Here is a 17728-nt window from a genome sequence, read left to right on the forward strand (position 1 = left end):
CAGTGATTATATTTTTATTCCTTCCCCCTTTTTTAAAAAAGTCCTTCATAGTTCTAGGCAAATAGTTGGTGCCTAATAAATGCTTGATTCTTATTTATGCATTTTAATCAGAAACATAATTAGACTTTTACCTGGTTAGCCCCTTTATTAAAATTATAGTGGTTCAAAGTAAATTTGAAGCTGTGTAAGAATACAAAAAAATTTTTCCTACTCATTCTAAGTCTCTGAAAGTTTGGGGAGAAGAAAAGAGAGAGGCAAGGGAGGGAGGAATTGAGGGGGATGAGATTGGAATAAATGTACATTAATTGATTGTAATATAGAACCATGGAATGATAGGTTGATATTGACAAGAAGGACTGCCTTTTTTCCTCTTTTTTCTGCTTCTTTATGCAATCACACATGGACAGAAGTGGTACCAGTATAGGGCATGGAAAGTCAGATGTGGAGGGCTAAGTATAATTTAATTGCTTGACTTTAGAGTAAAATCTTCTAAGAAAATGAAACATGAACAGGGAGGGAAAGAGCCTGAATGATGGTCAGTGAGGATGAAAGATATGCTTAAAGAGAGGGGCAGCCAGGTTGTTCAGTGGACAGAGCACTGACCTTCAAGTCAAGAGGACAGGAGTTTGAATCTGACCTCAGATACTTGATGTTAAATATCTGTGTGACCTTGGGCAGGTTTCTTAATCCTTATTACCTTGCATCCAGGGCCATCTCCAGTTGTCCTAATTCATTTCTGGCCACTGAATCCAGGTGACTCTGAAGGAGAAAGTAAGACTGGTGGCTTAGCACAGCACCTCCTCACTCAAATTCAGTTTATGGTCTTGTCATGACATCACCTCCCTGATGTTGTGGTCTTCTTCGAGAATGAAGGACAATAATTGTTCTCAAAGGGAGGATATTTCAAAACTCAAAAATCAGAAGTGACACAGTTTCACTTAACAATGAAATCTAAAGATATAACTATCCCCAAAGATGTTTTAAGTTAGAATGCCACTGCAGGTCATAAAAATTGGGGTGGTCAGTGAACTGAGAGACCAGAATTCTTGAGGGAACAGCATTATTTGTACATTACAGTCACAAGAGGAAAGCCATTGTTGATGTTAAAGAATGTCAGGCACTGAACTCCTAAAGACAGGAGGGAGCCCAACAATAAGGTGACTGTTAGATGAACAGCTAGGGTGGACTAGGAATATAGATTTTTTTTTAAGTTTATAGAGAAGGTTTTGTAAAGTAATCTCTATTCACACAACCATCAACCACTTTGAGTTCCTCAACACATCTTGCCTGTATCTTCCCAATTAGTCTCCCTGCCTTAATTCTTAACCTACTCCTATTTAGCCTTTACTTAGCCAGCATAGTGATTTCCTAAATCTTTGGTCTTCCTATACCCCATTAAAAACTAATGGCTCCTCTGTTGCACATTGTAAACACTTCATCACCTTGGCCTTTCTATCTCTCCAATTTAGTTACATAATTTTCACCTTCATAAACTCTATGGTGTGTGTATGTGCGTGTGTGTGTGTGTGTGTGTGTACGTACTCACACTTGATGTTTAATATCTGTGTGACCTTGGACAGATCTCTGAATCCATATGACTGGAGGAGAAAGTGAGGTTGGTGACTTAGCACAGCACCTCCTCACTCAAATTCAGTTTATGGTCTTGTCATGACTATTGCTGTTATACATGCTTGACATTCCACATACTATCTTGGTGTCATTGCTGTTTTGATAGGTCCCCAACTTGGAATGTATTTCTTCTTTACTTTTATATATTACAAACTCTGGGAAAGATTGAAGTTCATTATTCAAGATTCAGTTAAAATGCCACATCCTACATAAAAGCTTTCTTGATGCCACACCACTGTTAGTGATTTTCTGCCCAAAATTATATTGTTCATTTTGTATATTTACATAACATCTTTGTGAAAAGGGTGTGTACATATGTAGCTACATACGTATATATTCATGTTGTTTCCTCCAATAGAAATGTAGTAGGATGATTTTAATTTTCATCTTTGTAATCTCCAGCACCTAATATATAAAACTGGCTCATGCATATCTATGTCTTGATAGATGACCAAAGTTGTTTTAAGACTTAATTTGGTGGGTTTTGTTTTTTGTTTAGCTTTTGCAAGGCAGTGATATTAAGTGACTTGCCCAAGGTCACACAGCTAGGTAATTATTAAGTGTCTGAGACCAGATTTGAACTCAGGTCCTCCTGACTCCAGGGCTGGTGCTCTATCTACTGCACCATCTAGTTGCCCCCAATCTGGTGTTTTTAAGATGAATTGGAAGAATTAAAAAACAAGGAAATCACTTAAGATAGTAGTGTTAAACCTACTTCCAGTAGGGGTTAGTTTGTAAAACTCCTAAGTGTAGCCTAAACCAGATTAAAAATGTAATTGGGAAAGATAAGGAGATGAATAGAATTTTCGAAAAGTTAGCTATACTAGATCTCTGGAGATCTATTTTTTTCATTATACATGACACCCTCACAAAAATTAACCATGTATTAGCACCTAAAAACTTCACAAATAAATGCAAAAAAGCAGACCTTATTAAAGCTTGGGACCATGATGCAGTAAAAATTACCTTTAATAAAGGACCTTAGAAACATTGATTAAAATTTAATTGAAAACTAAATAATTCACTACCAAAGAGTGAATGGGTTAAAGAGCAAATCATATTAACATTCAGTAATTTCATTGAAGATAATGACAAGAGGGGAGGCTAGGTGGCACAGTGGATAGAACACCAACCCTGGAGTCAGGAGGACCTGGGTTCAAATCTGGCCTCAGACACTTAATAATTACCTAGCTGTGTGATCTTGGGCAAGCCACCTAACCCCATTTGCCTTGCAAAAAAAAAAACCTAATAAAAAACCAAGAAGATAATGACAACAATGAGACAATATAGCAAACTTTGAGGGATTCAGGCAAAGCAGTACTTTGGGGGAAATTTATATGTCTCAGTGCTTATCTCAGTAAAATAGAAAGAGTAGGTCAATGAATTGGGCATGCAATTAAAAAAAAAACTAAAAGGGACAAATTAAAAATCCCCAGATAGACACTAAAAGAGAAATCCTGAAAAATCGGGAAAAATTAATTAGAAAGTCAGAAAGCTATATTTTTTTTTAAGGTTTTTGCAAGGCAAACGGGGTTAGGTGGCTTGCCCAAGGCCACACAGCTAGGTAATTATTAAGTGTCTGAGACCAGATTTGAACCCAGGTCCTCCTGACTCCAGGGCCGGTGCTTTATCCACTACGCCACCTAGCCGCCCTGAAAGCCTTAAATATTTAAAACTAAGAGCTGATTTTATGAGGAAGGGGAGGAATGAAATATTTGAGTATAAAAAAGAAAGCTGGGGGCAGCTAGGTGGCACAGTGGATACAGTACCAGTTCAAATCCAGCCTCGGATATTTAATAATTACCTAGCATTGTGACCTTGGACAAGGCATTTAACTCCATTGTGTAGCAAAAACCTAAAAAAATAAAAATAAATAAATTTTTAAAAATTAAAAAATTGAAAAACAAATTATCAGTATTAAAATGAAAAGGATAGATGAAGTGGAGAGTGAAGAGGAAGTAAAAGTCATTATCGGGAAGTATTTTGCCCCAGTAACTCTATCTATCTTTAGAAAAAAAAATTGAGAGGGTGGTTAGGTGGCACTGGCCCTGGAGTCAGGAGTACCTGAGTTCAAATGTGGCCTCAGACTCTTAATAATTACCTAGCTGTGTGATCTTGGGCAAGTCACTTAACCCCGTTTGCCTTGCAAAAACCTTAAAAAAAAAAGAAAAGAAAAAGAAATTGAACAAACCATAATTGAACTCACTAAAAAAGACTGCTAGTATCAGATGGGTTTAGAAGTGAATTTTACCAACGTTTTAAAGAATAATGAATTCCAATGCTATATAAATTATTTGGGAAAATAATCAAAGGAGTCTTACCAAATTCCTTTTTTTGACATAAATATATTGATACCTAAATCAGGAAGAGCAAAAAACAGAGAAAGAAAACAACCAATTTCCCTATGAATATTGATACAAAAATTATAAAGAAAATATTAGCAAGGAGATTACAACAGTACATTATAAGGATTCTATACAATGACTGGGTGAGATTTATACCAAGAGTATAAAATTAGTTCAATATTAGGAAAATACTCAATATAATTGACTATATCAATAACAAAAACAACAAAAATCACGATTATTATAATAGATTTGGAAAACCTTTTACCAAAATACAAAACTTATTCCAGTTTAAAACACTAGAAAGGATCAATGGAACTTGCCTTAAAATGATAAGCAATATCTATCTAAGACCATTAGGAAGCATCATCTATAATGGGGATAAACCTTCCCATTAAGTTCTGGGGTGAAACAAGGATCTCCATTATCAGCACTATTACTCAATATTGTACTACAAACACTAGCTGTAGCAATAAGACAAGAATAAAGAAATTAGCATAGGCAGTATGGAAACAAAAGTATCAGTTTTTACAGGTGTAATGTTGGGATAATTTGAGGATCCTAGACAGCTTACTAAAAAACTAATTCAAACAATAACTTTAGCAGAATTGTAAGACAAAATAAACTCAACAGAGTCATCAGCATGTCTATGTATTACCAGTAAAGTCCAACAGGAGGAAGTATAAATTCTATTTAAAATAACTGCAGAAAATATAAAATGCTTCTAAGTCTACCTGCCATAACAAACTCAGGAACTATATGAACATAATTGTAAAACTTTTCATGGTAAAAAGATATTTAAACAACTGAAGAGAAATTAATTGTTCATGGATAGACCAAGCCAGTATATAAAAAATGGCAGTTCTTAAATAAATGTACTCATTCAGTGCCATACCAATTAATTATTTTAATAGAGCTAGAAAAATAGCAACAAAATTTTATCTGGAAGAACAAAACATCGAGAATTTTTGATTCTCGGGGTGGGGGGTTAATATGAAGGAAAGCAATTTAGTAGCACCAGATTTTCAATTATATTATAAAGTGGTCATCATCAAAAAAATCTGATACTAAGAAAAAGAGGGGAAGCAGTGCAATAGATTAGGTACATAGTAACTGATCTTAGGAATCTTGATAAACCTAAAGATCCAGGCTGTTGGAGCAAGAACTCGCTATTTGACAAAAATTACTGTGAAAAATACAAAGCAGTTTGGCAGAAATTAGGTATAGACCAATATCTCTCACTATATACCAAGATATGGTCCAAATAGATCAATGATTTAGACAAAGAGTGATATAGTAAATTAAGGGAGCATGGAAAGTTTTGCCTGTCATCAGTGCATAAGGAAAAAATTTAAAATCAAACCAGGGAAGATCATGGAAAGAAAATTGATCATTTTGATTACATTAAATTAAAAAGATAGCAAACAAAACCAATGCAGCCAAGATTAGAAGGAAAGGAAGTGGAGAAAAAACATTTTACAACAAATTCCTCTTACAAAGACCTTATTTCTCAAATATGTAGGGAACTGAGTCAGATTTATAAAAAAGGAGTCTTTCCCCAATTGATAAATGTTCAAAGGAGATGAGTGGGTAGTATTCAGAGAAGAAATCAAAGTTATTCATAGTCCTGTGGGAAAAAATGCTTTAAATCACTATTGATTTAGAGAAATGCAAATTAAAATAATTGAGGAACCTAGTTCACACCTGTCAGATTGGCTAATGTGATAAAAAAGGAAAATGAATAATATTGGAGAAGATGTCAAAAAATTGGAACAGTAATACCCTATTAAGTGGAGTTATAAACTGGTTCAATTATTTTGGAGAACAGTTTGGTACTATGCTGTAGAGATAGAATTAAAAATTGCATATATATCCTTTAACCTAGTAGACCATTGCCAGGTCTGTAACAAAAAGAGATCAAAGAAAACGAAAAGAATCTGTATATGTTCAAAAGTATTTCTAACAGCCTTTTTTTGTGAGACAAATAATTGAAAATTGAAAGGATGCATATCAATTAGGGAACTAAACAAGTTGTGTAATGTAATTGTAATGAAATGCTATTTTGAGAAATGATGGATGAGCAGGCTGATTTCAGAAAAACCTGAAGACTTAATCAAACTGCTACAAAGGAAAGTGAGTGGAACCAGTTGAACATTGTACACAGTAACAGCAATATTGTATTCATGATTGACTGTGAAAGACTTAGCTGCTCTGCTCAGTATGATGATCAAGACTGTTCTGAACTCATAATGAAAAATGCTATCCACCTCCACTGAGAGAATTGATGAAATGAGTGTAGACTTGAAGCATAATTTTTTTCACTGCTAATATGGAGTTTTGCATGTTTTCACAATTAATGCCATATTGCTTGTCTTCTCAATGGGTGGAGGAAATAGAGAATGCACACTTCAAAATTTTTTTAAATAATTTCTTTTTTTAGAAAGGAATTGAGTTTATTTTTTATTTTTTGGCAAGGCAATGGGATTAAGTGCCTTGCTCAAGATCACACAAATTTTGATACTTTAATGCTTACCCTATAATGTTAAATAAAAGAACTTTCTTGAATTACTATAAGTTCATAAGCAATAATATTAAAACTTTTTTTTAAAGGTGATGGGGTTAATTGACTTGTACAGGATCACACAGCTAGGTCATTATTAAGTATCTGAGGCTGGATTTGAACTTGGGTCCTCCTGACTCCAGGGCCACTGTTCTATTCACTGCACTACCACTCAGCTGCCCCTTAAATGAATTTTTAAATTAGTAAATATATTTTTTATAAGAAAAAGTTTGATAACTGTTTAACAAAATTAATAAAATTACAATACAATTTGATGTTAATTTGTGGTTTTTCCAAGTCAATATTCATTCTGCCCCTTCCATAAGACTTTTCTTTTGGGGTTTGTCACTACTGATAGTTGTGAAGACATTTTATCCATGTCATATAGATATAGATAAGGCTAGGCCTAATCACCTTAGTTACACATACAGCACAGTCAAATTTTGGACTTCATCCTTTTTATGTATTGAGGAATCTATTAAAAGTTTTAATATTGGTGCAGCTAGGTGGCGCAATAGATGGACCAATGGCCCTGGAGTCAGGAGGATCAGAATTCAAATCCAGCCTTGGACACCTGATACGTACTTAGTTGTGTGATCTTGGATAAGTCACTCAACCCCATCGCCTTTAAAAAAAGTGTTAATATTATTGCTTATGAAAGAGTAATTCAAGGAAGTTCTTTTATTTAACATTATAGGGGAAGCATTAAAGGCTCAAAATTAGTTAGTTTTTTGTCTTTTTATATGTGTTAGTGAAGTAAAAAGTTGAAAGCCCTGAGCCTAGTTAGTTACCTCTTCCTATGTTAAGATTTTTCCTATAACATTCAAAAAAATAAAATTGTCTAGAAAATGTGAAAAATTCTTGTAAATATAAGAGAGAACACTTCTCAAACAATGTTATTTTTTATCTAAAATGATATTCTTTATCTAAAATATCTTTGCAGGTGTGTAGTTCTCTGTGATCCTTTGAAGGATTCTTCCCGTACTCAGGAATCCTGGAATGCCTTCCTGACCAAACTCAGGACTTTGCTTCTTATGTCTTTTACCAAAAACTTAGGCAAGTTTGAAGATGATATGAGAACCTTGAGGGAGAAGAGGACTGAACCAGGATGGAGCTTTTGTGAATATTTCATGGTTCAGGTACTTGATCAAATACTAAGTCAATTTTTTTTCTTTGATTCTCTGGAAATTATTACCTTTATTAGTGTTTTATTTTTGTAAGGCAGAGATCAGATGTAAAAATAGTAGGCTTCCTTAGCTTTCTAAAGCAAGATCAGCAATAGTTTCTTAGGTAGCTGTATCCTATACAATAATTCCCCTATTGCTTCATTGCTTACATCCTTACTTTACTTTGAAATAGCTATGAATAAAATCTGAGGTTTTGTTGCATATTATTTGATTCTCAGGAGCCTTTTGGTTATTACTTCACTGTGGAAATCTAGGTTATCTGGTTTCAAATTTTATGTGTACTCTTTCCAAAATATCACATTGCTATTATCTTGCCCCTAGAATGCCCCCCAAAGTTGGATATTGAAGGCCTGCCCAAACATGGGAGTCCAATTTGATTCTAAAGAAAGAGGAGGAAGGTCCAGATTGCTTATATAAGTAATTTAATAAAAGAAAAATGGGATATTCATATTGGAACAGTCTAGGGTAGCAGCTAGAAATTTCTACAAAGAATCTTTCAAACCTCCCCATAGTGATTTTAGCAATCAAAGGGAAGAGGAGTTATTGAGTATGTTACTGTGGATTGACTGATATTTTTAATTTACTTTGTTTATCACTGGTCTTAGGTCCCAAACTTTTTTTTTTTTTTTTTTTTAGATTTTTCAAGGCAATGGGGTTAAGTGGCTTGCCCAAGGCCACACGGCTAGGTAATTATTAAGTGTCTGAGGTCGGATTTGAACCCAGGTACTCCTGACTCCAAGGCTGGTGCTCTATTCATTGTGCCACCTAGCTGCCCCCTTAGGTCCCAAACAGCTGGGTGTTTTGGCTAGAGTCCTAGTTTGCAAGATTATAAACCAGTCACCCCCTGGTCATGCTCTGATCAGTGTGCTTTCTTTTGGCTTACACTAATTTTAGTTTATACTATTTATACCTTTCATTGATAATGACACTGCCATCATCATCATCATTATTAGTTTTATTATGGCTTTCAGTGATAGAAACTTTTGCTAGGAAACCCACATTATTCCTGACCTTTACTACCACTAGAGACTTTTGTTTAGGAAACCCACATTGTGGTTTTCACGCTTAAGAGATCCACATTATGGCTTTCACATATTATATTATGGCCTTAGAATTAGCTCACTATTAAGACATGCCAATTCTTTTAAAATATATCAACCATGGTACCATTAAAATGTGGACAGTGGATTAAGAAATAATAAAATAAGTTTCCTATAAGAATCAGCCTGAAATAAAGTCAATTTTCCATTTCCAATAATTAAATCATTTTATTTTGCATGCACTTGACCTCATTTACATTTTTTAATTTTTTAGATTTTTTTTTTTTGCAAGGCAAATGGGGTTAAGTGGCCACACAGCTAGGTAATAATTAAGTGTCTGAGGCCGGATTTGAACTCAGGTATTCCTGACTGGTGTTCTATCCACTGCACCACCTAGCCTCTCTGGCGTCATTTACATTTGAATCAAGATAGCAATGTGGTTAATTACTAGAAATGGAAAGTAGGTTTTCATTAATTTTAGTTTGATTTTGATAGGAAGCCTTTTAATTTCTTTTAATTTCTCTCCATATTTTAGTGGTACCATAGTTGATATGGCATATTTTAAAAGAATTAGAATGTCTTAATAAAGTGCAACAGTGTGATACTTTGGAAAGCATATGGATAATATTTGAAACAAGAGGGCCTGAATTTGAATTCCAGCTCTGCCTTTTACTTTCTTTGTGATCTCTCACAGATACAAAGGAAAATCATATAAACTCTCTGAGCTTAGTTAATGTCTAACTTTTGTAAAATGAAAGAGTTGGATTGGGTGATCTGAGATGGTGGTCTCTGAACAACTTAAGTCTTCTGTCCTTTAACCAGGTTGCTTTATTGAACTAGTCTATTGAAAATCTCTTAGGTTGAGTTCCTTCATTCTTGTTTTCATACTTTATTCATTATACAAGATTAAAAAAAAATTTTTGAAGTCCAGAAAAACCAGTTGACAAATCAGCTTTGAATTTAGTTATTTAAAGGTATGAAGTATGGATCTCATGGTAACTAAGCCATTTCAGGCATAAATTACAAGAAAAATTACTACTAAACTCTGTTTAAAAAATATTATGTACTCCTCCTTGTCAAATAACACCAGTGAAGTATCTGTTATTGTCTTTTATCTGCAGTCATACTCGATAATTACTTTGGGGGGGTGGGTAAGGCAGTGGGGTTAAGTGATTTGCCCAGGTCAGGTCACACAGCTAGGTAATTAAGTGTCTGAGGCTGGATTTGAACTCAGGTCCTCCTGACTCCAGGGCCTTTGCTCTATCCACTGTGCCACCTAGCTGCCCCTATGCTTGATAATTACAATGTGTCAGTAACATTTTATTGTTTGTGTTGTAATATTTGTGTGTATTTTGCTTCACTTTTTGCATTATTTCTTATGACTTTCTGTTTCTCTTTATTCTATCTACATTTTTATCATTTCTCGCTTTACAGTACTGTTTCTTGACATATTTATTTAGCCATTCCTGCATACCTATTTTATTTGCATTTCTTTACTACTACAACAAGTGCCTTTGTGAACACTTGTCACATGTGAAATTTGTCTTTGATTTCGTTGGAGGATCTGCCTACTAGTGGAAACTCTAGGTCATTTTCAAAATCTTTAAACATAATTACAGATTACTTTCCAGAACAGTTGGATCACTTCACATCTTCTCCAACAGTGTTTCAATATGCCTGCCTTTCCTGACATACACTATTTCCTCTTTTCAAATTTACTTGAGATAAACATAGAATTGTTTTTATTTACATTTCTCATCTTAGTTATTTGGAATAGTCTTTCATATGATTGTTAATAATTAGTCATTCTTCTCAAAACTCATATCCTTTGAAGACCCATTGGAGAATGACTCTGTCTTAAATATAAACATTCACTGCTTAAGTGAGTGAGTGTGTGTGTGTGTGTGTGTGTGTGTGTGTATGTATCATGTCATATCATATCAAACCTTTATCAGAGTTAGTTTAAATAATTAGTTTTCCCCCCAATTTGGCAGTTTCCATTATTCTATCTCAAATTGCCCCCCCCGTAAAAAATGTAAGGTTTCATGAAATCAAACTTATCGTTTTTTAGACCTGTTCTTTTTATATTTGAAAGATACCTGTGCCTGCTCCTCTAAGGTTATTTCATATCATATATATATATTTTTTGTTTATTTGTATGAATGAGTGAGTGAACAACTAGGTGCTGCTGTGGATAGAATGCCAAGCCTTCAGGAAGATTCCTTTTCCTGCATTCAAATTTGCTTTCAGACATTCACTAACTGTAACTCTGGGCAAGTCACTTAACCCTACCTGCCTCATTTTCCTCATCTGAAAAAAATAAACTGGAGAAGGAATTGAGAAAACACTCCAGTCATTGAATTTGCCAAGAAAATCCCAAATGGTGTCATAAAGGAGTCAGACATGACTGAAAAACAACTCAGCACCAGCATAAATAAACATACACATATACATTTCCCTTTTTCCCTGATTGATTTGAATCTAGCATCCATTTAGAATTTCTTGTAGTATTTGATATGTAAGATGTTAATCTAAATTCATTTTCCTCTAAATTTTTCCCCTAAATTACTTCCTGTTTTCCTAGGTTTTTTCAAGTATAAGGACACAATACTTTTTATATTCCAGAGGCTATTGAAAATTGTGTTATTAAGTTTGCCTTCTGAAACATTATATTCCACACTCTCATGTTCCTTTATTATGATGACTGCCGAATCTTGTATGATCCTGACTATGGCTCTGAAGTACTAGAATTCTTTCTTTCTGACTACTTCTATTATTTTTTTAATTAATCTGGAAACTCTGAGTTTGGGCTATCACAATCTTAGAAGTTTTTGTTATGGAGTTTCTTTTAGGTGACTGGAGGATTCCTTCTATTTCAAAAAATTACCTTTTGTTCTAAGATATCTGGGTAGTTTTCTTTTTTTAAAAAGTTATCAAAAACTGATATACAGACTTTTTTTTGGTCAAGGCTTTTAGATAGTTCTGTATGAATTAAATTTTTTCTCCTCAATCTATTTTTCAGGTCAGTTATTTCTGCTGTGAAATACCATACCTTCATTTTCTTCTTTTTTTTTTTCAATTTGTTGAAATTACCTCAATATTTGATTTCTTCTTGGTCCATTCTAATTTTCAGGGAGTTTCTCAAACAAGATTTTGAATCTCTTTTGCCAATTTTTTTTTCTCTTTTCAGTTCTTTTTTGTCCCTTTAAAAAACTCTTGCTTTATCTTTTCTAAGAATTCTAGTTGAAGTTATGCCCAAACTGTTTTTCTTTGAGACTTTGCTTGCAAATATTTTGGAGAAATTCTTTTCTTCTGAAATCATGTCACCAAAATAGCTTTTTATGGTGGAATTGTTAAGGTTGGACTCAATATTTGCCCTGGGCCTTGCATACATCTGCAGGAAAATTCTTGACTGTTTCTTTTGCTGTTTTTGGGGGGTATGGAATTTTGCTATCCTAGTAACTCTGTGGCACTGAGCATCTGTAGTCAGAATTATTAGATTATTAAGATCCATGGCAAAGTCTGATTGCTGACCCACTGGTTTGAGCTCTGCAAGTTCCTAACCTAGGTTGAGTTAGCTCCTGTGCACCATTTGGAATCTCTCCTGGTTCAGAGTAACAGAACTACAAGTTCCCTATTCGTTTTAGATTTCCTTCACTGGTTGTATTTCTTCAGGCTTCAGCCCTTCTCTGCTACTGGTCTCCAAGTTACACTGCTGCTTCTTGCTTTTAGGGCCTATGACCACTCCTTCCCTTGGAACATGGCACAACTCCCCTTCTCATTTTACATTGGGACTGTGACTTAGAAATGAGTAGTGCCTGCCAAGTTGTCAGTACAAACTGTTTCTGGTGCTTTGCATAAAGTTAAGGTAGCTTGGTATAACTCTGGAACTTGTCATGGTATGCAGACTCTTTCTGTGTTGGAGTTTGTGTGGTTGTGCTTTTTGGCCAGACATTGTCTCCAGTATCTGTAGACCTCTGTCTCTCTATATTGACAAAGGCTTAAAAAAAAAAAAAGACTCATCTTGACTTCTTGAATTTCTCCATCAGAATTTGATCTAATGCTATTTTCTAGATCTAGTTGGAGGATTTGGGGTATTGATAGTAGGGGAGAACTCTGGGAGTTTCTAGCCTGAGAACTTGCAAGAACTCATTCTTAAATTTTCAGGATGTTAACAACTTTGGAAGTCAGTAAATGCTACACATCAAGGCTTGATTTATTTTTTTTTTGTGGTTGCCTAGATGTAGGAACATAATGGAGAGCATGTAATAATGTCCATGTGTCAGTGGTTCATGTTTTTTCCCCCAATGAGTGAGTTGTTAAACCTTTCTAGTCCACCCTGGAACTTAAAGTATGTATTTTTTAATATAAATATTTTTGAGTTTATTTCTCTGTGCCATTGAGTTTATTTTTCATTCTTCCTTTATCCACTCTGGTCTAATTCTATTTTTTCCTCTTAAAAAAATAAGTTTTATTGGTATATTTTGTTGCACATTGCAGAAATGCTTCCCATTCTCCTTCTTCACTCTCTGAAAGAGCCATCTCCTACAACAATTTTATTTAAGATAGTCTAAAAATATATTTGTCCACCATCCCATACCTGTGACCTCTGAAAAGGAATTGGACTGGATATTTTCTTACATCTTTTTCTGTTTATATTGTTGATCTTTATATATATTATTTTCTTATAGTCTGCACAAATTTCATACTTCTGTATTTATTACTTCATAGCAAGTTTGAGATCCCTTTCCTTTCTTTTTTTAGTATTTCCCTTGAGACTTTTGACCCTTTGTTCCTTAAAAATAATTCTATTATGTTTTTTCTAGCACTGTAAAATTACTCCTTTGTAGTTTGATTGGTATAGTAGTGTACTCTTAAAACTTTAAAAACATTTCATAAATATAAAAAAAGTCTTAAATTAGCTATTTGTCTTCTGACTTTAGTCTTTGATGCTTGACAATGAAACAGAATAGTGAATTAGTAAACCAGAATTAGTGTCCATGTGATTTTTAAAAGTATAAAGAGATGTTTTAAAAAAGTTTTGAGATCAGTCATTTATCATATGAAGAAATACTTTTCTTTCTTAGTGGCTATAAGTCTGTAATGATAACTGGATAATAATACCTTTGCTAAAGATAGGCAGATAATTTTTTTTTCTGAATGATTGTTTTTGTCAGAAGTGACTTTTTGTATAATGCATAAAAATATCTCTGAGTGTATTGTATATTTTTTTGTTTTTACCTTTTTAAATAGGAAGAACTTGCCTTTGTCTTTGAGATGCTACAGCAATTTGAAGATGCCTTGGTACAGTATGATGAATTGGATGCCCTATTCTCCCAGTATGTTGTCAACTTTGGTGCAGGTGGTAAGTAAGTTCACTACTGTCAAAACCAAGAGTAAAAAAAATGCAACAATGATGCAAATATGATGAATTTTCATTTTCTTTTATTAGAAATTATAGAATCATAGTTATAAATAAAAATCCATGAGAAATAGTTTCAATATTTTTTCAGACTTCTTGAATTATAGTTTGAACCACATTCTCTAGAGAGAATGTCTTGATCTTGTTTGATCATAATTTGTGTTCATAATCTTAGGGGTGGCTCAGGCCAGTGTCTTGGAAAACTTTAGTTCCCCCTAATCAGTCTATTGTAGGTTGAAGTCTGATTACTATCCTCTTGGTTTGAGCTTTCCAAGATCCATTTGGAGTCTGTGCAACACAGTGATCGGCTTGGCTCTGGTAGAAACTCTAGTAGACTGTATTGGCCTCAACTTCTTTCTGCTAACTGGAAGACTTTGTATAGATTTTAAATGACAGAATTGAAAACTCACTCTTGGTCTGAATTTCTGCCCTTCTTCACTCAACTGCAGGCTTCAGATTAGACCTCCATTCCCAGGACCTGCCCAAGTATCAGAGGAAGGCTGCTTGCTTCTCTTCTCTCTACCTGCTATGCATTTGCAAGTTTTTGCCTTTAAGCAATCCTCTCCCACGTCCACACTGGGACTACAATGTTGTTCTGAGAGCAGAACATCAAAGCTTCCAATCAACAATTGGTCCTGTTCTTTGCATGTCAGACCCTGTCTCTGGGTTTCTTGCCCTAGTACTTAGTTACAGGCCCCAATTGTGAGTCCCCTGACTAAAAGAAGGCCCTGCACCTCCCTTTCCTGGCTACACTTTCCACAGTACTTACAGACCTCTGTCTTCTTATATTGACCTGGTTTGGAAAAATAACTCCGTGTAGTTTTTCCTTGGATTTTCTTGTTCGTGAAAATCTGCTTTTCTTTGTTGTTAGAGTTATCATGGGACATAGCTGCCAAACTGCTTCCTCCTACCCTGTCCTCTTTCCTGTCCCAGGAAGACAAATTAACGGTTCCCTTGTTTATTTAGATGGTGCAAACTGGCTGACTTTCTTCTGCCAGTCAGTGAAGAGCTGGAATGGATTGATTCTCCGAAAACCAATAGATATGGAAAAGCGGGAATTAATACAGAGTCAAGAAGCTACGCTGTTAGATCTGCGAAGTTACCTCTTTTCTCGGCAATGTACATTGCTCATCTTTTTACAGAGACCATGGGAGGTATCTCAGCGTGCACTAGAACTTCTTCACAATTGTGTACAAGAGCTCAAGCTACTAGAAGTGAGTCTGAGATCTTATTTTTATTATAATAATTTCTTGTTGATTAATACTCTGTCAATCCAAGGTATTAAACTACTTGTACCTACTAATGTCTTATTGTTCTATAGGTATAAATTTTTAATGGAAATGTGCTTTTTTTATTCATCTTTTGATGTGGTTATATATATTTTCAAATTTGGAGCAATTTAGTTTATGTAATTTAAAGCAATACATAAATTAAAACTTTTCAATGGATTTCTTTATCAGGGGTTCTTAACCTGGGTCTGCGAACTTTTTTTTTAAGGTTATTTTCATAACTGTATTCCAGTATAATTGTTTTTCTTTATAATCCTATGTATTTTACTTTTATGAATTTAAAAATATTTTGAGAAGTGTTCTATTGGCTTCATTACACTGCCAAAAAACTTCATGACACTTAAAAGGCTAAGATCACATGTGGTATATTTTAATATTTCATTTTTGATTCTGTTCCATATTTAACTTTTTTTAGCCTATTAAATCTTTAGTAATTTTACTTATTTCCTATGATCTATTCCAATCTATTTCATCTCCACACAAAGATGGTCTTCTTTACTTTAAAAATTACCACTCCCTATTGTTCTTGTTCCCTTGAAACTGCTATCTCCTGCTACCCAGGCCCCTGCTTCTCTTCCTTTGGGCAAATCTTCATTCTACAAATCCAGGTATCACTTCCAACTTTCATCTGGAAGAGATTCTGCCCTTGTTTTTAGTATCTCTGGCATTATCTTTTAAAGTTGCTTACCTATCCCTGGATGTAATCATTATAAACTTCTAATAAACTTACTCTGGTTCAGCAAGGTAACTAAAATCAAGAAATTAAATTACATAATGACTACAAGAATGGGGTGGGGGAAGGGAGAGTAATTAAATGAAACTGAACAGCATACAATTTTAAAAACTAAGCTTGACACCCCCCCCCCCCAGAGAAGAGACATGAAAATGTATCAGTCAGATATAGTAACTGTAACCATTGTTTTTATGAAGTAACTTTTTTACCTTTGTTGCAAAGGAAGGTTACTGAATTAAAAAATTATTTGGAATGAAAGAGATGTAAAAACAAATAGCATCAGTAAAACTAAAAAAGACATTACTCTGGTTCTACAGATAATTTTGACTTTAATGAGGATGTATGTTGTGAATTTGTATCTCAAGGCATTTTTAAAAACCATATTTGTATCTATCATCTGTAACGAGATGTGCTCATTTCCCATGGAAAGTTTGTCACTCACAATTATGTGACCAAGGGCAAGTCATTTGCCCCCAGACAAATTAAGTAAGACAGTGAAAGGAGTTTTTCAGTTAGGTTTCTCCACCAGTAAAATCTAGCCCCACTCACTATTCTCCACATGACTATACATAATGTAAAACTATTTTTAATAGCCCTGAAAGAGTATGAGCATATAAAATTACCTTCTTTTTCACCTACACTTGAATTTACCTTAGATTTTTTTTCCTTTTTCTATAAACTGCCATCTGTTTTCACTTCTACTTTACACATATCTCCCAAATTGACTTAGCCTGCCAAGAATGGGTTTAAATGTTCAAAAGTAATTAATTAATCTGCAAATTGAAAAAAGCAAGGAAGAAAATAAGATTCTATACTTTTTTATGAAGAGTTCAAATTTATCACCCAGTTCTTGGTGACTATTATTTATTGGACTCATAGGCTTTCTCTTCTCCTCAGTTTCTCCTATATATAGAGTTTCCAAAATTAATACTCCCTTTAACACCCCAACTTTCCAATTCCTCGTTCTGTTCAATTTTCATGAGTTACTCATCCACTACACTTCAGCTACCCAAATGACTGGTCATACCCTTGATCTTGCTCTTACCCATTATTCATATTAATGAACTCTGAAATGCCTTTTTTTAACATAACTTATCACTTCTTTCCCCTGTACCTTTTAACACCCTAATTTTGTGCTTCATATTCACCATGCATTCCTTTTCCTCCAACTGCTAGCTCTTTTTCAGCCTACCATTTCTACATTTGATATACTCTACTAACTTACCTATCTCAGCCTTTTGATATATGGGTTCAACTCTATTTTTCCCCTATTTTTGAATGTCTCTTATCTTTGTCAAGTCACTGAGCATCCCTTTCTAATCCAAACCTTAGAATATTCCTTCCATCCATCACTTCAGCTCTTTTTATGTGCTGCAGGGTAGAACTGGAGAAAGTTACAGTACTATGTTGACGGGTCTGCTGCAAATTTATTTTATAATCACAACTGGGCTCTCACTGCAGCTATCTTCCATCTTCCTCAGTGATTCACTCTCCACTTCATCATAATGACTAGTTTCAAATCT

At 34.4% G+C, this 17728-nt stretch overlaps 1 protein-coding gene across 3 annotated transcripts in view; it reads left to right on the forward strand.

The window, feature by feature from the left end:
• TRAPPC10 (trafficking protein particle complex subunit 10) overlaps nt 1-17728 on the forward strand; it is a 102369-nt gene that overhangs the window by 47245 nt on the left and 37396 nt on the right. For all 3 annotated transcript variants that reach the window (XM_074214007.1, XM_074214008.1, XM_074214009.1), the window contains 3 exons: nt 7478-7673; nt 14015-14126; nt 15150-15397. In XM_074214007.1, the coding sequence (XP_074070108.1) occupies nt 7478-7673; nt 14015-14126; nt 15150-15397 (556 nt within the window). The remainder of the gene's footprint in view (nt 1-7477; nt 7674-14014; nt 14127-15149; nt 15398-17728) is intronic.

The sequence above is a fragment of the Macrotis lagotis genome, chromosome 1, assembly GCF_037893015.1.
Source record: "Macrotis lagotis isolate mMagLag1 chromosome 1, bilby.v1.9.chrom.fasta, whole genome shotgun sequence".
Taxonomy (NCBI): domain Eukaryota; kingdom Metazoa; phylum Chordata; class Mammalia; order Peramelemorphia; family Peramelidae; genus Macrotis; species Macrotis lagotis.